Source organism: Stegodyphus dumicola, chromosome 4, assembly GCF_044657685.1.
Source record: "Stegodyphus dumicola isolate Sdum_Otavi_A_Nest chromosome 4, ASM4465768v1".
Lineage (NCBI taxonomy): Eukaryota > Metazoa > Arthropoda > Arachnida > Araneae > Eresidae > Stegodyphus > Stegodyphus dumicola.
Genome location: NC_140771.1, coordinates 211,155,697 through 211,176,880, shown reverse-complemented (window position 1 = coordinate 211,176,880; position 21,184 = coordinate 211,155,697). Strand labels below are relative to the sequence as shown.

The window sequence follows — 21,184 nt, the reverse complement described above, 5'->3', positions numbered from 1 at the left end:
ATACACATAAAAAATGTTAACGAATGTTAGTTCTAAGAATTTTTTATTCTGAAGGCATAAGCATTTTATTATGGTTTAAAATTTTGTAACCTGCCAATAAATGAAGACAATAAATTTGTGAAAAGACATTAATTGAAGAATTTACTATGCTTTCATGGTTCAACATCCTGATTCGCCGGTTCGTATCACGTGACCCCAAGTGATCTCATCTCACCCAAACTACGCTACAAAAATCTAATTCTCTCAGTAATTATCTATATTAATTTCAAGTTAAATTTTAATATGGAATGCAAGTTTAAATGCAAGAATTATTTCAATTCGTACGGATAGCTTATTCAGAAATTATATAAAACCGTAGTGCTTTACTTCGCAAGTGCATTCTCATTAGAACTGATGAATCTAAGTCTTGATTTTGCCTTTTCTATATTTTCGCTTTCAGGTGAGCGGTGTGATTGCATTCTAATTGACTGAATTACTGCGAATCGTCTTAAGGCATAAAATTTAACTATCTTGTAAAAATTCTATGTAATTATATGCCAGTATTGAAAGAAACAATCAATCTGATAAAAAATAGTTGTGACTTGTTGACTTGTTTTGAAAATGAGGTGTAAAAGGTTACCAACGAAGATATTCCGTTTGGCATCAGTTGTATCATTATTGGCGACTTTATCGTTTGCGCCGGCAAAACGGAAAAGTACCTGGATTACGTAATGGATAACAGAAATCTAATCGGAAACCACTTCAATATTCCAGAATATTTAGTGCATACTAAATGCCACCAGAAAAGGTACAAATTGAATAAAATAGGCTTAGATGCATGGGACAATTTATGTCGTCAAGGAAGAAAAAATTAGACACGCGGTTAAAGTTTCGATAAGCTTCCTACAGGCAATCCGTGACTGCATAATATATATTTCAGTGAGAATTTCCATAAAAAATTAACAAAATTATATTTGCCAAGACAGAGAATTTGATATTAGTATTACAGTCATATAATTTATTATTTCCGTAACATATAGCCCACCAGCGGCCGAACTGTAAAGTCCCTGAGTACTGGTAGTTCGGTCTGAGGTTCGAATCCCGGCGAAACACTAGGCTACGTGGACGTTTTCGTGGTTTTCCACATGTATAACGTGTATACGAGCCAGTTTCCTTTAGAAAGTCCTCCAGGAAAGAACACTCCCATCAGGCAGATACCCTTCGAGTGCTTTGCCATAATTAAATAAACCACATCATAATAAATAAGAATAACTGAATCGTAATATCAATACCTTGATTTTCTGTTTTAAAGCTTGATTATTTTTAGAATTCTACAAGTATTTAAAAGTGTCATGACACTCTTAGAGGGGCAAATGCTATATTTTAAAGGTTCTTTGAAAGAAAATGAAGATCATGCAGACCTCTGAAGGCCATCAAAAAGAAAAATAAAGAAAGAAATTGAATGATTTTTGACATATTTCTAGAATTTACGCATATTTACTTTTAATTTATCCTTGGATATATGGTATATTTGTTTTTTTTACAGTTAAAAAATTTGTTAACTTAATGATATCGATGAAGGCATTGCGTTTTCTATATCAGCTGCTATGAATTACAGAGATCATTTTTCGCGAAAAATTTAAAACAGAATTATAAGAGGAAATTTTACCTACCTGCAAAATACCTTATAATTGGAATAAGTGCTGTTGCGCAATAAAATCAGGGAAAAACTGCCTTCTTCTTTGCATCCCGATACCAAGGTTATAGACAGCATAATTTTAAAGATAACATCTCTATCACGAGTATTCGATAGTATCTACCAGTAAATTTTCGATACCAATGTTTACTTTTATGGAAAGCTCGTGAATTCTGAAATTCAAATGAGAAGAATGGGAAGCTTAATTTTGATAAACAAAGATAAAAGTTAAAAGAATGAAACGAAATATAATGACTATAGTCGAACAAGGTCGATCGAGTTTTCATATTTAATGTCATTACAGAACCATTTTGAATGATTAATTGTATTAGGAGTTGGATTTAAACTTTTTTAGTCATTGGCTAGTTCAATGTTTATTCAACTGATTATGCCAAACCACGCCAAGGCTATCTTAGAGCTCCTAGAAAGGCTGACTTGTTAGCCATTTTATAGCTACTTTTTAAGATTTATATGCCAATTTTTTTCACAACGCACATAACACTGGCTGGGGTTATGCTACTACAGACTCAAAAGGCCGTCTGCTCGAGGATTACATCTCCTCACAAAACCTCGTAGGGCATAACACACTCAACGCTCCACCAACGTTTGACACATTATTCGCACAAGGCTGGCCAGACCTCACGATGTCTACCTCATCAGCAAAACATCTAGTCCAAGCCTGGACGGTGGCAGATGAAATCAGCCTATCAGACCATAGATATATTACCTTCAATATTGACAATGCCACTTCCGTCACCATCGTCAGAAGATATAACCTTCCGGGCAGGAAAATTCGCCCATTTATACGAGACATTCGCACAAAACTCAAGTCCCTAGAAACCCTGCTGGATCACGCTTATACACAAGAGCACATGGAAACGCTCGCAAACAAAATAATGGAAACCATCCAGGCCACGTGTGAAATACATCTTCCAGTCAGAACCTCAAAACGACTGCATACTCTAAACTGGTGCTCAGGAGAACTGCGCACACAGCAGCGCAAATGCCGAGCTCTAAGGAGACTCCTCAAGCAGGAACGACGAAATAATCAAGCCACAAACACCCTTTCAACATTTCAAAGAAAACGAGCTGTCTATAAACGCATGATTATACAGGCCAAGATAAATGCATGGAGGAACTTCTGCACAACAACCACAAATACATACGGAATACATCATAAAATTGCAACAGGAAAACTTTTCAAACCGACGCACTTTCATCTCCTCTCCACAACAAATATATCGGATAACCTCACTACAGATACGTTGGAAAGAGTTATGGACACAGTCTTTAGTCAGGACAATGCGGCGGATGACACTGTTCAGCATGCAGCAATAAGGAATAGCGACACCAATACAACAGCTCCAGCAGATGCAGAATTCAGTCACCTTGAAATCAAACAAATATTACGCAAACTCTGAAAGAAAGCTCCCGGCCCAGACGGGATTAATTACGCCATTACAAAAGTCGCCATGACGGCACATCTCACGTTCTTCGTAGTTTACTTCAATAAACTTCTGGTCACAGGTACCTTTCCCAGAGCTTTTAAGGTCGGCCAGGTGGTCTTCTTTCTAAAGAGAAACCGAGACCCCACAGATCCTGGATCATATTTGCCGATATGTCTACTCGCAGCCTTGGGGAAAATGTATGAAAAGCTACTTATGAACCGGCTAAGACACCACCTACACCAAATGCAATATCTCAGCTCAAGGCAGTACGGATTTCGAACAGGATCCTCGACACTGAACGCACTGCATGACATCAAAGAATCAATTTTGCATAACAGAAACAATGGCCTCCATACAGCATTGATAAGTATCGACCTTCGGAGCGCTTTCGATTCTCTATGGTGGCCGGCCATCAAGCATGCACTACGCCAGGCAAACTGTCCATCCAACATCGACCGTACACTGTGCCACTATCTCACAGAACGCCGCTTAATAGTAATCCATAACAGCGGAATAATCCAAAAAGATCAAACAAGAGGCTGCCCACAGGGCTCATGTGCCGGACCATATTTATGGAACATCACGTTCAATAACGTCCTTACAACATCATGGCCCTCGCACACAAAAATATTCGCTTATGCCGACGACGCCGCACTTGTGGTCAGCGGGAAAACAAGAGAAGTATTGCAGACACACTCTAACGAAGTCTGCAGACAATTCCAGTCGCTATGCAACTCCCAAAAATTGCAAATAGCAGAGAAGAAATCAAAAATACTTCTCATTCCTAAAAACGGAGGCTCTCTGACACGCCGCCCAAGGATCACTATCAACGATCAAAGGACATCCATCGTAAGATCCCTGAAGTATCTAGGGCTCACATTTGATGAAAAAATGACGTGAATACCCCACATATTAGACATCAAACAGCGTACGACCATCATCGCAAAACAACTACGTCGACATCAAGGCTTTCAATGGGGATTAAACCAACACATACAAAAGACACTCTACCTTACAGTAGTTGAGAAAATAGCATCCTACAGCGCAGCGATATGGGCCTACCCCATGCAAGGCAGAAAGATAAGGCACCTATCTACAGTACAAAGACTTTTCGCCCTTAATATTACTAAAGCTTATCGCCCGACATCATCATCCGCATTAAACGCAGTAGCAGGATTGCTTCCTCTACACATACGTATCGAAGAAGAAGCCGCACGGCAGCTCGTCAAACAACTGAAATGTCCAGTAACCTTTGACGACGAGCTTTTTCTACCAGAGGATTTCGAATCACAGGCCACACACCTGCACATTCATCCTAGCATGAAGGGCAGAGGCGTCCGAATCAAGGGTATCACTACGGTATTGGAACAACCGTCAGATATCACAGTGTATACTGATGGCTCTAAAAGTGACAACAAAGTGGGCAGTGCCTTCGTTGCCTTGTGTCCACCAATAATAATACACAAATGGCAAGGAGCCCTTAGGGACTTTAATAGTGTTTTCCAAAGTGAAGCTATAGCCATGGAACAGGCCATACAATATCTACAACAAAAACAAATTAGGGAAGCAACCATTAAGACAGACAGTCTATCCGTTTTACACGCCATTAATAATGCGGAACATTCATCACCCACCATAGCATCCATACAACAAAGATTGCGAGAGAACAATGAACAGTCCTACATGCTGGAATGGACTAAGGCACATGTAGGAGATTACGGAAATGAGATGGCAGACAGTCTAGCTAAGGACGCGGCTCTAGGTGGAACTTCAGGTCCAGTTAACATCCCCTGGCCCATATCCCACCTCAAAAAATCCTTGAGTCTCCACGCTACGTCTAAATGGCAGGAAGAATGGGACCAAGGAGAGACAGGACGCAGAACTTACTATCACCTATCATATGTTGATCCGGGAAGGACTATAAGTAATCCACAGCTCATACGCTACATTACGGGGCATGATCCCTTCCCGGAGTACTTTGCAAAACGCGGCATCAGTGAAACGGATATATGCAGCTGCGGAGAAGTGGGAACTCCGGAACACTATGTCACAACATGTCCACTAACAACTGGACTACATATACCCATCCCGCAGACCAATCGCCAAGCGTTCTGCAAATTTCTTATAAAGCAACGTCATTTCATATACAAACTAACAAAAGTAATGGATAAACTCTCTGCGCTTGGCACAGATCTGTATCAAACAGCCTAAAGGTGTGCAGCAGCATACAAACATACTATTCAGGTCGATGCAAAACAAGACAGAGTATATTTCGTGCTATTTCTAACATGCACAATTATTACAATGTACATATATTGAGTACACATTGAGTTATTGTGAGTATATTAGTGTATAAATGGTCAGTATAAAACTTTGTATATATAATAAAAAGTCAACTGTGCTATGTATCTCAGCTAAATGTATAATATATCAGTATTATGTATATTTCAGTATAGTGTATGTAATATATAGTATAATATATATAGCAGCATAGTGTATAATGTATCAGTATAGTGTATAATGTAACAGTATAGTGTATAATGTATCAGTATAATGTATAATGTATCAGTATAGTGTATGTAACGTATAATGTATGCATAATTTACATGTCATAAGTTCTGATGTAAGACATACGAACCATTGCAACACGATATTGCCCTTGGATCACATGTAAATCTTAATATAATTTCCTATATCTAAAATATTCCCATGCACATAATCAAATTAATGTAATGTTGTAAGGATCTTAAGTTTTACTAACGTTTATTTTATTTTAAATCTTTACTATCACTTCTTATTTTCTACTTCCGGCCAGAATTATAAGGTTTTTATGCAAAGTTTGTCTGGCGAACGCCAAGTATTTAAGTTGTGGCTTTTTGCCAAGCGAGAGAGAGGAAGCAGTGAGTCGAAGCAGGCCGCTTACCTTAGAAGTTTTACGCAGTTGCTGTTTGCCTTCCAGGCCAGAGGTTTTAATCCTCTTGATAAATTTTAAACGTATTGTAGTGTTCACAGTTCTCTGTACTACATACGCTTCCTGTTAATATAAGGCCAATCTTCCACGTTTATTATTCTAAAGTTAAATTAGAGTTTAGTTTTATTTTTATACTTTTACGTTTTGACCCCAAGTAGCGGGTCGGTGTATTCCGAAGTACGGAAGTCATTGTAAATAGAGAAAAATAAAGGGTTTTGTATACCCTTCTTGTGTATCCTGTTTACTTCCCACAGTTTTGAACATAGCTTTAGTAAGCTCTCTGTTCCGAGTCAGGTCCTTGCATGTTCCCGAAGAAGGTTAGAAGGAACATTGACCCTGATAATGTAATATGCATATTTTAAATGTATTTGTCTTTGTATATGTAATATTATGTACTGTGTACCTTATTTGTAATACGCCATCATACGTAATATGTACCTCATCTGTAACATGCTGTATGAACCAAAATATTATCGTATGGCAATGTACTATCTGCCAAGGCCCTTGTATGGCACTGTATTTTAAATCGGTGGTGTCAGGGGTTCATGTGGCCCCTCACCCTTCCCCATACTTATATATCTTTCTGTATTCTCTAACACCCCATATGTATCATGCAGTGTCATAGAATGTTATGCCATTAGTTTTACGTAGTAACATATGGTTGTCCAACAAAGTGTAATAAATATCATGAAGCTAATATTGGACACATTATTGATTTGTATATCTTTATGTATTCTCTATCACCCAAAATGTATCATGTAGTATCATATAACGTTATGCCATTAGTTTTATGTAGGAACATGGTATCGTCCATACAATCCTGTTGTCATACAAAGTAATGCGTGGTAATGGAAGTATCTTTTATGTATCATGTGGTATTGTGTAGTATAATTTAGTATTATGTGGTATTATGTTGCATTATTTTATGTAGTATTATGTTGTACTATGATATGTCTATTGTGTATTATGCTAGGTTATACTCTCTTCGGCGTATTTTTATGCAGTAATAAATTCATCATGCCTGTTAAGTAGTTTCAAATAGTAACATAGTCTCAACGGAATCGCCTGTTATTTAGTACATATCATGTACTAAGTTATTCTATGTATGTGGCATCATATAATCATGTAATTATACAGTATAAATGTATTGGTAGAATAATGTAGAATCATGCTGTATTATAGTATCACTAGTATTATCTACCATGTTGCATTATGCCTTGCGTGGTGTCATACAGCATATTATTTTTGGGTATCATTCGCATCATATGGTATCAGGCATAATAAGTTATCCTGTATAATGTATATCATTCAAAGTTACTTTTCATATAGCTTTATATCTTTATACCATATATAATGCAGCAATATGTTATATCGTGCAAAATCATTATTATTTTAATTATTGCCATCTCTTAGTCTCTTATATCATGTAATATGTAGTCCTTTTGCAGTATGTAGCCTTTAACCTCTATGTAGTATGTGGTCTGTAGTCCCTATGTAGTATATAGTCATGTCTTCAAGATTCATGTTATATATAGTTTTCATGTATCGTGTGGTATGCAACAGTCTAAATGTTATACTTATACAACTAACCAATGTCATTAGTACCATTGAGTATCATCCAGGAATATTTCACTTAATATCACATATGATGTATTATTGAATATCTCATATAATACTATACTGCATATGTATGTCACTTACAGCACTAATTCTGGCAAAGTACTTATCTGCCATGGCCCTTGTTTGGCATTTTTTTTAATTTAAATTTTATTTTAATTCATTTTTTTTATTTATTTATTTCTATTACATGACATTCAAAATATATGCTGGGTCTCGGCGACTGTTCTGGGGATTTCGTGCGGCCCCCTCCCTTTCCCATACCATCTTGGGTTACTTTAGATAAAGGAGGACGCGGTGCTATACCAATTAACCGCTATGGTAGAGAGATGGTGTTCGCGTCCTCCGTCACTAAACTAAACTATTCAGCGCCTTTCGCTAAAACTCTATTAATTTATACAACTTTCGATACCCTTTTAACCGTAACTCAATTTTTTTCTGTAATTTTTTAAATCCTCAAAATTTTTATACGATTGAACTAATTTTGAAACGTTTAAAGGCACTTACGTATTAACGCAACCAGCTTGGTGCATTGAGGCGATTTCTGGGGGGGGGGGAGGATGCGTCAAATTTATTTATTAGGCTCTACCACCCAGACGGCATAGTGGTTAAAAGAGCCAACTGCGATACCAAACGGCCCGCGTTCGAATCCGAGAGAAGGCATGGTTGTATTTGTCCGTTCCCTCATACGAAGCAAAAGTGGCCCACCTTTTAGGTGCCTCCATAATAAATTGATCACCGCTTGTGGACTTTGCAGTGGCCAAATTCTGCGGACGGTTTGTGCTCGCCAATTATCGAGTTAAGTTGATGGTTACGCAACCTATTTTAAAAGAATTCTCGAAAACTATCGATATTTATTGTAAGTCGTCAAACATTATGAGTGAAAGAAAAATATCCTTTAGCAATTTAAAATAGAGATTTTAATTATTAAATAAATTTAATTATTAATTTAATTATTAATAAATTTTTATTAATTTATAAATTAATAAAAATAAAATGCTTACATTCTTCTCCAGAGGTCTTTTCCCCCAGCTATACGTATTTCTCTCCAAGTACACTGCGACCTTCTTTTCGATTAGAAAACAACAGAGAACTGCAGAGACTCGGCAACCTACAAACATTGGCAACAGCAGCATCTACCAAACGTATTTCCTCATTGTTCCCTTTGGAGATTTTGCTACAAAATTCTGTATTCCTGCTGAAATTTCACCGCAATTTCTTCCATAACTGGCTAATTTCACGAGTTCAAGGTAAATAATATCATGATTTGTTTATAAAAACATTCGAACTTGGAATATAACAAAAACAACGGATACAAAAAACTGGACGTTGCTTGATTGAAAGATTGTTATGAGCATGGTTATCTAAAGAACAGTTATGCACATGGTTGCCAGTGTTTGGCACAATAATGAAAATTTAGCGACTTCTGTTAAGTTGCAATAACACGTAACTACTGTTTTAAAAATTAAATTTATAATTATAATAAATTTATATACACTACTAGCGAAGCAAAGTAAGATAGCTTTTTTCTTTATTCTCATAAAGACTACAATAAAAGGAACTTCGTTTATAGTCTAAGAGACATGAACAGTAAAATAATCTTGAATAGGAGATTTAAAATTTAGTTGAGGTTTTTCAGCATAATATGCCCATGTTGTTCTTTATTTCGTAGGAACAATTTGAAGAAACTTCACGGATTATTATCTTCATCTGAAGAAATTCCACGGATGGTCAACTGATGTTTTATTATTTTCACTCTACAGCAGGAAGGCCCACAAGTTGCTGAGTCGATAAGGCCACTGAATACTGATAGTTCGAGCCGGGTTCAAATGCCGGCAAACGGGCTGTTTACACGGGCGTTTTTGTGATTTTGCCCTTGAGCAAAGTGGATACGAGACGATTTCCTTTAGAAAGTCTTCTATGAAAGCATCCTTTCCCAGTGCAGATAGTTCTTGTGTGCTCTCCAGATTCAAGATAAACTAAACATTGTAACAAGAAGGACTATTTAGCTCCTCTACTTATTATCTTTATCGTGCAATTATCTTTATAAATTCCTCACCACAGTTATGTTTCCAAGCATTATACCTTCTCGAAAAGTTTGAATTATTTTTTGTCATAGCAGACAAAGGTTTAAACACTTCAAGAGAAAGATTTTTATGTCGACTTGCATCAAAAATCAATTGCAAAACTAACTTACTTTTATTAGCGGTAAGAATAATTTGCTCAAAAACTAAAAGATATTGTGAATATGAATTACATACCTTATTAGTACAGAATTTGTAACCGCTCCTACAATATAACAGCTGCTATTTTCATCACTTAGTGGGACATCTGACACAGATATATTGAATTAATAATGCAGGCTGAAAAACAATCCTTCCTTTTTTTAAAATTGGCAAAAACCTCAACCAAAATTTAAATTTTAGTAAACAGACTAACTACCTTATTTGCTGGCGTATAAGACATCGACGATCATAGCTGGGTTCGTTTAACTTTCCATTTTCTATGAACGACTTTTAAGTATGTGAAATTGTTACTATTCAATTTTCTTAAATTTGTTCGAAAGTTATGGCTCCAAAACAAGTCGGAAATTCTATAACATAGCATACAAGCTACGTGTAATTGCGTATGCTTAAGAACATCAAAACAAGACTGCAGAGAGGCACTTAGGGGCACCCCCCCCCAACTGAGAAAATGACAAGAACTTGGGGGAATCATTAAGAGGTAGTAATGCACTGAATGGTGTGTGTGTGCGTGATTATGGCAAAGCCTCGAGGGCTGTCTGCGTAAGGGGAGGGATGCCTTCGTGGAGGACTTTCTAAGGGAACTAGCTCGTATACACGTTACACATGGAGAAAACCACGAAAACGTCCATGCAGCCAGCCCATTCGCGGGATTCGAACCTCGGACCGAATTACCAGTGTTCGGCGACTTTACCGCTCGGCCACTGGTGGGCCTGCACTGAACGGTACAGAGGACAATTTGTTTTATGAGGACTCAAATGCTGATTTAAAAGAGGTTTCAGGTGACTCTTCATTCAGCTCTGGAGATGAATGTCTAGGTTTTGACGAAGAAGATTAAAAGGTGTTCTTTTCCAGATAGATTGGGTGTTTGCAATAAGGAAATGTTACGTTGTTGCTTTACATTTAAAATGCTGTAAATTCATTATAATGATAGTAATAAAGTTTTATCTTTCAAAAATGTGTATAAAAAAGGGGGTGCTTCTTATACGCCTACAAATGCGGTAATTGAAAGTTTTTATCATGTGTGATATCAGTAAAAATCAACCTGTATAAGATAGTTCCTCCGCAAAAGTATCCGTTGCCCTAGGCAGAGAGCAGTCATGATTTTATCATGCTTGATTACGAAATAAATAATATAGGAATTGTTCCTGTAATTAAACATGTGTCATATAAATAATAAAGTGAAGTAAATAAAACAAAATGATTCGATGAAACAGTAGCTTCATATTCTGAAAACAATTAACCGGAACTTATTTCTTAATGTAACATTAAATATCTAATTTGTAATGGGTATGAAAATACACATTGCACAAAGTTGATGTGATTTGCATGCATGTTACATCCTTGCCAAATCTTTAACTGGAGGTAACTGAAGTTTTCATTTTTCAAAATAATGAATATGGTTAATGATGAAGGCAATTAAATATGAACAATTATTTTTTATAGCATAGATTTAATATTTTAAAATTTATTATGCATATGCTGAGCAATTCGAAATTTCGCTCATTGAATATAATGAGATTTACTTTTGCCAAGTGTGGATATAGGGTAATTATAATTAAAGTTCCACATTCAAAAAGTTGTAAAAATCGAACCACTAGTCAGAACGATCTGAAATTTGATTTGAGTATACATGAAACAATGGGAATTTGCCTCGCGAAAGAAAATAATATCTTGATTTAGGACAGCCAACATTTATACTAAATAGTTAATTAATTATTCCATGTAATGTTTATTGTACTGTTCCATGCGGCTAGCAGTCATTCATTGATTTGGTTTCAGGTTTTATAATACAGGGGGATTTTAATAAAAGTTCCATTTTCAAAAAGCCGTAGAAAAAGAACCACTGGTCAGAATGACCTGAAATCTGATTTCAATATACATGAAGCAGTGGAAATTAGTCTGGCGAAAGAGAAAATAGTTCGTAATTTTATCAACAGCTGGCGCTGTACTTGTCGTAATATGCTAATTATTTCAAAGGTGTGACAAGCGCACTACATATTAGACTTAATAAAAGTACGGAGTACGTGCTTGCTGCGTCTGAGCAGCTCATCGCAACTCTGCCAATAAAGAATCGGATTATGCTTGTGAAGCTTTTCTATAGTTGTTTGTCCAAGAGTTGTTGTCCTACTGCTACAGTAGGACAAACTTTTGCCCTACAGTTTCTTGCTAGGATGGAAGTGGAAAAAGCATGGTCATGGAACACTTTTCGAACAGATGAGGCTCATTTTTATCTCCAAGGTTTTGTCAATACTCAAAACTGCAAAACATTGCAGACAATGGATCATCTTATATTTATTAAGTCGCATCTTATATTCATTACTGCCAGAAATTTCTTCAAGCAGTTGAAGCACAGACTCTGTTCGTATAAAAAAGCTTCACAAGCATAATCCGATTCTTTATTGGCAGAGTTACGATGAGCTGATCAGACGCAGCACGAACTCCGTACTTTTATCAAGTCTAGTATGTACTTTGATACTTCGATACAGATGTATTTATACAGGGGGGTCTACTGCATTTGCAGTACTTCCCTGTAAACCTGAAGTAAGTCCACTATGCGCATGGTGATACTTTGATACTTTTGATATGCCTGTTTCAGCAGTTCAGTATGTTTATATCCCGCTATTACAGGCACCTCAAATAACCCCGGTTAGAGGAGACATAACATACAGTGCTTCGCAGGAATGCCTTGATAAGGGACTGCAGGAAGATTGTGTAGATGTGGCGCAGGCCAGGGTAAGTGAAGAAGTCATACTTTGAAACTTCAAAAATTGTCTGGCAGAAGTTAGGAGTATTTATGGGGGATTCCGATAAATGTGGGTTGCATAGGGCCTTAAATTGATGTCAATTTCTAGGAGCTCGTACTTAAAATTGTCAGAATAATTTACCTCCGCATTGGTGATGGCTTTCTTGAAAAAAATATTATTTAATTTATTGATGAATAACGCCAGATTTTGGAGTTTAAGGTCTCTGTGTAGCTGTTCATTGCGAACGAACCAGGGTGCTCCTGTGATTTTTCGTAAGTAGTTGTTTTGGAAAACCTGCAATTTAATGGGCATGGTGATGAGGAATGCCAGAATAAACCCCATGGAGGGAGCAGTGAGTGGGGGGAAAAGAAAAGAAGAAAATAGCCAGCAATCAGATGTGTCGCCATCTGGTGGCGGTGTTGGAGGCTAAAAGAAATTCAAAGTCCGGAGATGGAAAGCCGGGATCAGGAGCTGGCGAATCAGGAGGCAGCGCTGGTAGATAGAAGCAAGGCACTTTGAGATGTTCAGGCTGGTCACGTGAGTGGTCACCCTCTCGGAAAATGACCCTAGTCGATGCTGCTTGAGTTAGGTGTGCAAATTCAACATATTGATGGTGTGGGCAGTGAAAGGCCTATTGTAATAGTCATCCTCTATGATTTCATAATTTAAGATATTTGAAAAGTCCGCTATGCTATTTTGATTTGCTTTTCGGTAGAAATTTTTATTAAGCTTGTTGATGTAAGTTTTCACATATTCAATTTTTAAGTCGCGGTGCAGGTTTTTATTTCTGATGTAATACGGGGCTCCTGTGATAATCCTGAGAAACTTGTTTTGGATAACTTGTAGTTTTTTAATGTCGTTCGGTTCGGCATTTGCCCAGACTGGAGATGCATTTAAGTAATAATAGGTCTTATGATCGCCGTGTAAATTCTCCTCTTCCTATTTAGGCTAAGACCTGAGGATTAAGTCTAGTATGTACTGCGCCTGTCACATCCTTTAAATTATTAGCATATTACGACAAGTACAGCGCCATCTGTTGATAAAATTACGAACTATTTTTTCTTTCGCCAGACAAATTTCCATTGCTTCATGCATATTGAAATCAAATTTCAGGTCATTCTGACCAGTGGTTCTTTTTCTACGGCTTTTTGAAAATGGAACTTTAATTAAAATCCCCCTATATTATAAAACCTGAAACCAAATCAATGAATAACTGCTGGTATAGCCGCATGGAACAGTACAATAAACATTTCGTGGAATAATTAATTAATTATTTAGTATAAATGTTGACTGTCCTAAATCAAAATATTATTGAATTAATTTTCTCAATCTGATGCAGCGCTGCTGCTGCTTCATACAACGGATTCACAGGCAATTGCATTTTACAAGGTCAAATCATAAGGAATTGGAAAAATACGCGGTAACGAAAAATACCCACAAAAACACGATATAATTCTATAAAATATGTTATTATAAAATAAGTCTGTTCCTGAAAATTTTTTAAATGTTTTCTGCAGTGAGATCTAGTCCTCCTCGCTATCATAAAATTCAAATGTTGTTACTAGGAAGTCTACCGACTTCTCCATGAATAATACCAGCCTAGAAGAAGGGTAAAATAAACCGTGTATTATTCGTCAAACTCTTAACTTCGTGCTCAAAATAACACCTACGTCTTGCGGTGGAACTGAAGAATAATTTAACAATAAATTCAAAGGTAAATAGTAGCGGTGGACTAACAATTTAGTTTAAGGCTAACTAGGCTGCCTCAGCAACCTACCCGGCGATATACTGATCAAATAAAAAAAGGGGCGTATCGGCAACTCAGCGTAACAACAGCGAGGCTTAAAATAGTAGCGTGCGCTGGCTAGCAAAACCACTGTCTGAATAAACATCTAGATTCGTCTGTTTTTATATTCTCTGAACTTTAAATTTGCATCCTGGCGAGGAAATGCGAAGCCAAAATGAGGAAATATACCAAGCTTATAATAATTTTGTGATGCAAACTAAGAGAGTCCCTACAAGTGATAGTTTCCGCTATCAGTTTTCATCTGTCATCACTCACGACACAAACACAAAGTAATAATTGCGAAAAGGAAAATAACATTATTTTGAGGAGCTTTTCCGCGATGGCAGTTAAATTACTGTTGTTTTATTTTTGCTATCTTTTAGAAAGTTATCAAGCAAAATAAGATACCACTTTATATTTCAGAAACTAAATAAGAGTTTTTATTTTAATCATCTGTCATTTTTTGTAAATGACGCTGATGAATCTCATAACGATCTGTGATAAGACGCCTGATAAATCTGATAACAATGTTAGATCTTAGTTCAAAATGGCACAAATATTATCTTACATGAAATAAGAAAATAAGACAATTATTTCAAGCTGAAGGCCAAACCTTTCTCTGTTTTAAATTGCATATTTAAACAAATCATTCAGCTGAAAGGAAGGCAGAAATAACATCATTATTTCTGTCGCAGATTTTTTGCAAACAATTTTGCTAGTTATAGGGCAGTTTAAGCTACAACCTTGTACGGTATTGCAAACCTACGTATCATTTACTTATAAACCCAAACATTTCCGAAATCTCTGAACAAAAACAGACGACACACTTATTAAAGGTTATAAGGTTTTTTAAATTGTGAGAAATATGAAAAAGAAATTTTTAGAACTCCTTCTGTGCCTCACTGTCTTGGCAGATAAGACAGTTCTAACATATCAGACAAGGAATACGACGGAAAACAAAGAAATCGATTTGAAAGGAAACTTACTTCAATTAGAAAATCAGCTGAAAAGTGGAATGAAGTCCCTAACCAAAATGATTATGCCGAAGATGATGGAAATTGCAGGAACACAGAAATTGTCCCCCGAGTGTATGAGAAACGGCTTACAACTGATCGACGGTTTGAAGAATCTTAAAACTTGGGCTTTTAGAAGTAAGTCGAAATCGTACGCATTTTGTAATCTATGAGAGCTTTTCCCTCTAAATGCATGGAATTTATTTACTTTTAATTTGAAGATAGAGATTTAGAAGAAGAGAACTATCTGTGTTATATTGTTAATACTGTTTACACTTTACTGTCAATTGTGCTTTATTAATTCTGCTACATTCGTTTAGGAAATCAATGTTTGTTTCTGATTTCAGACTTTAATTAAGTATATAAGTGATGAACTACTTTATTGTCTTGAATTATAAAATGACCAAAATTATTCGGCTACCTGCATTTTAGAGGTGTTTTATCGGGAAAAGATAGGACTGAAATGTAAAAGATTCTCATTTACATAAATTTAGCATTTTAAAGACACTACATCGAGTAATGATTTACAATAGAAGAAAGGTAATTAAACAGTCTAAACCAGGGGTTCTCAACCGGTGGTACGCAAGAGAAAAATAGGTGGTACACAAAGAAACAAAGTATTTTTAACAATTAAATTTTAAAATTTCGTGAAGGGAAAAAAAACAGCTGACAGAAATTTCCTGTGAACGAAAACTCTAACTTTATGTGCGATTTCAAAAATAACACACTGGTTAACTTTTGACTGAACCGAAAAAAAGAATTTAAAGGCGTCTCAAATAAAGTTATTAAATTTTTATTGCCTTTTTGCTCAACCTTTTTGTGTGAATAGGGAATTTCTTCCATGTTATGTTTGAAAAATAAGTAAGAAATAAAATTAAAATGAATCCTAATTTACGATTAAAGTTAAGTGAAATAAGGCCAGACATAAAGAAATTGATCTCTCTTAAACAGACCCTAATTTCACAGTAAATTTTAGAATTTAAGTAATTTAACTTAAATTTTGATAATTAAAATGGTAACCGATTTTTAATCTAACATTTTTATATGGGCATATTTAATACAAATAGCCAATAAGTTGTGCAAATGGCAAAAAACACATATTTTTAAATATTTCTATTGAGAATTTGAAAAATAACAAAAATAAGATAAATCTCTTTAGAAATGCTTTTAGACATTTATTACAATACCACGATTTTATCAACCACAGGATTTTCCATGTGTTGATCTTGTGTGAAGTATAAGATCTAATGTTCGAGGATAGCCTTCGAGGCTTTGCCGTAATTAAATAACCTAACCTAACCTAACCTAATGTTCCAGGAGGTCTCGCAAATAGCTAATTCTCACAGCATTGCCAGCATTACCGTTTGGCAATAATGTGAGAAGTTATCATCGGGGCTTTAATTTGGCTTTCATATTTAATCAATACATAACTGCTAAACAAACTAAAGGACTTAAAAGCAATAAACACTCCCGCCTGTTAGGGACCTCTACAATAAAATGGGCACCTCTTCTTAGTAGGACTTATGCCGTTATAGGCAAGTGCCCGCCATTGGGGTAAAAAACTTATTCATTAATAATTTATTTAATTCGTATAAATTAAAATATATTTAATTTACAATATAGCCAACTGATAATTTTTTGAACACAAGTAACTTTATTGTAATCAATAAAAATGTTTCAAAGACTAGGTAGGTTATTAGGTAGAGAATTTTTTAAAAATATATTAGGCTGAGCATATAAAACAGGAGTGATTTTCAAAAGGTAAATTTGGAAGAGGGGTCATCATATATTCTGGCATGTGTAACATATTATTTTAGAGGAATCATGTTACCATAAATAAAATAAGAGACTAAAAGTTATAATTATATACATATTTCTAAAAACGAATTTACCACTCGTTCGTCATTGATAAAATCAAAGCTGGATGTGGTTAGAAATACTACTTGAGATATAGAAAAAACCCGCACTATTATCTCTTTATTTAGCCTGAAAAAATGTTTTCTTATAATACTGAATTTAATTTCAAATTTGTAGGAAATTTTGTTTAAAAATTAACATTTTGAACAAAATTATGATAACAGTGTCCAATTCAGGATTTTAACATATCCTAAGAAGATGGTGGTGTCTATTTGCCTTTCGGGGTGCCTCAAACGAATTTTAGCAATTATGCATCGTATTCAATATGAGGCTTAACACCCATTTAACGTTTTCTGTGTGTGTGCAACTTAACTTTCGCTTTAAGCATTTTGATTGTAAACGACTGTTTGAAACATTTATGCAGATATGCGTAGCAATACTTATATAATGCTTGAATATATCACACAACCACATTTTATGTAGTTTTACTAAATAACCAGCAGTAAAAAGAGTTAATAGAATGTTTCCGAGCTGCATACTAAACGCTTATCTCCCCGCCAAATATATGTTCGTCAACATATCACAGAAACTCGCCTGAAGAAGCTGTTCTATATGATACATCGTTGTTAAACAAAAGAGCTACACAAATAAAGCACTTTCTATATTGACTTCTAAAAAAGCCTTTAGTAAAATAAGGTTAATAGAAAGTTTTGGAGATGTTTAATAAATATTTTGATACCCCCCCCCAAAAAAAAATTCGCCATCCTAGGATGATTCATCCCTCTCCTATCCGAATTTTCCTTTAGATCTGTCTGTAGTTCTTTTTCTCTGAGTTCTTTGCCTCCATGCAAAAAAAAAAAAAAAAAAAAAGCCCATTTTTATAATTTTTGTTTTTTCGAATCTGTAGCATTGTTGAATTGACATAAACACTCTTTCTCAATAAAATAAACGTTAAATAAATAAAAATAATAATTTCAGTAAATTAAACGTTAATTAAATTAATATAAAATCTGAAAACTCTCAATTTTTTTCAATTCCAAAGGGCGTTAGCCTAGAAGTGTCATTAATTTCGTTTTGGCATTTTGTGGCGTTTCACTTTTCAAATTGCTGCCACCAAATATTATCACCCTATATTATATTTAAAGAAATTAAATAATGAAGAATCTGCATAAATGTATGTACGTTTCTCACATAGTGATAAAACAACGGCATCAAATTTTCAAAAAAGCCATCAAATTTTGAATATTGTATGTCTCCATCCCAATATGGGCATCTCGACGCCCAATTTTTGAATTTGGAATTTGTTTTATTACCTATTTCATATTTTGTAAAGCATTATGAGTTTTTGATTAAGAAACTCAACGATATGAAAGCGAGAAATGGCAACACTGTACGCGAAAAGAAAACATTTTTATCTCCAGCGGGCGAGACTGTGTATCGGATATTCTAAAGATATGCTCTTTTTAAATTATTTTGCGATACTGCTGATGAATTGAATTTTATGGTTTAAGTGCGAAGAACATTATATTTATTAAATAAAGGTGACATACAAAACGTTAAAAAAAGCCCCTTTGGGCGTAATATAAAATCTGAAAACTTTCAGAATTTTTTAAAAAAATTTATTGTTATATTTGTGCCTGCAACGCTAGTTCGAACTCGACAGTCATGGCAATAGGAATATTATTTCAGAGTTACAGAGTCCAATAATATGAAATACTATGAAAGAATCAGTTCAACTGAAAATGAATCCAATTTTTTGTTGATGAAGAATGAAATTTCTTCTATGTATAAACTAGTTGACGATACAGAGGAGGAAAGCATTGACGATGATAGTGATGATGAAGAATGTGTTGTAAGAAAGCGAAATCTCAGGGTAATAGACAGTGAATGGGAAAGCGACAGTGATTGCGCAGAAGAGACAGAAAATTCAGAATGGACAACGTACATAGAATCCGTAGAAATATCGCAAAGAAGAATACCCTTTGTATCCGGCAAACGAGCAGTAGGACCGCAAGTATCTTCACACATAAAAGAACCATTTGATTTCTTTAATTTGCGTGTGAAATCATTTTAAGTTAGCTGTAAGAAATTCACCAATATACGGAAAATCGTCTCGAGCTGTTAGCTCGCCAGAGCGAAAGGGCCTCGAGTGTGAAGGATTAAAGAAAGCTCCAGAATATCATGCTGATTCTTATTTAGTATCGTTAGCTCACAGGAAGACTGTAATTAATGATATGTAAGGATCACCAGCTTAAATACTTATGGGCAGAAGAACAAAAACAATTTTCCCAGGGAAAGGCATATTTATATATCTGTTATCAGACCAATATTCACTAATGTTTCTCCCACTTGGCCGAATGGAAGTGCAAATGTTATTCATAAACTTCAAACTATTCAGAAGAAAATTCTGCAAATAATTACAGTATAAGGTATTTCTTCCACTTTCTTAGCGTCCTTCGTGGTGTAGTGGTTCTGCATACTGAGCCGGTATTTCAGAGGTCCGTGGTTCGATTCCCGGCGAAGGCGGTTGCATATGTTTCATCTTTTCTGCTTCTAAAAAATTCCTAATGACTCTACAACAGGGGCTCCTTTTGTTAGAAATAGAGGCCTGCATTCTGATCTGAAGATAGATTACATAGCTGACCATCTTCACAGAACGAACAGGAATTCTATGGCAAAGTTATAGCCAATAATATAGCAAATTTTGCAAACTTTCTTGCGTACGAAATACTGCATGAAGATAGATGCATTCGACACTTTGCAGTGTTTATCCCTAATTACTGAGAAAAATCAGTCAGTCTGTACTCTGAGTTTGCCATGCCTGAAAGATAAGACGACGTCTTAACTATTTTGCATTGACAGCCAGGCGCTGTGCCTTTTTCTCCGTAGCCATTTAAACGGAGAAATGCAATTTTCGGACATCTTGCGCTGTCAAGTCCTTAAGAGATTCCGTTTGACATCAGGCAAGAACAAAAATTTCGTGAACAATACCAGAAAAAATCACAGAATAATTGAAATATAGCATAATTTTTCACTTATAAAAGCTCATGCATTATATGTTCTTTTCTTTCTGTTACAATTTCTTTCAGTTCTGGATGCAACCGCTAAAGGTCCAGATGGCCTAATCAGCGGCTCAACAACCTTTCTAGGGAACTACGACGAATGCCTTGGAACTGTAGCACGTAGCAGTCGTTCTAGAGATCACGGAAAAATATTGTTTGCTGGGAAATACTGTCTTTTGCAAATAAAGCCCGAATTACCACCCAAGAGAAGAATATATCGAATACATGATAGAATAGAAGAATTTGAAAATGCATCAAGCTCAGAAAACGTAAGTATCATTTCAAATTCGAAACCACTGTAGTAAGATCTAAACTCTTTTAGCAGGATCGCATTCAATAACTGACTTGCAATTAAAATGTGTGATATGAATTAAAGCTTAAAACTGGGTAAAATACCTCTTTTAATTGCAGAAATATATAAAATTATAAAATGATGCTAGAAGTACCTACATTTCCAATTATCTGGCCTCCAAACATTTCAATCTCTGATTAACAGAATGGCTTGTTTTCTTTTGAGATTATCTGGAATTAAAGTTGCTGAGAATTTATTTATGTGTTCTTAATTTTTAAAATAATGAAATAAAAAAAAATCTTATATACTTGCTCTCTCTATGTCTATACCAGTTTGTGCGTTTTTATTTTCCCAATATTTTAGTTTGTTTAATAACATATACAACAAATTAAGTATTACATTTCATAGTAAAATGTAGATTAAAGGGTTATTTCGTATAGGAAATTCTAATTTGGTAAATGCTTTAGAACTTT

The 21,184-nt window shown here is 35.4% G+C and overlaps 1 protein-coding gene across 1 annotated transcript in view; it reads left to right on the top strand.

Annotated features, from left to right (window-relative positions):
- The first annotated feature begins 15,148 nt into the window (after positions 1–15,148).
- LOC118184135 (nose resistant to fluoxetine protein 6-like) overlaps positions 15,149–21,184 on the top strand; it is a 59,002-nt gene continuing 52,966 nt past the window's right edge. The window contains exons 1-2 of the mRNA XM_035353785.2: positions 15,149–15,638; positions 20,447–20,688. Of these exons, the coding sequence (XP_035209676.1) occupies positions 15,353–15,638; positions 20,447–20,688 (528 nt within the window). The 5' untranslated portion in view covers positions 15,149–15,352. The remainder of the gene's footprint in view (positions 15,639–20,446; positions 20,689–21,184) is intronic.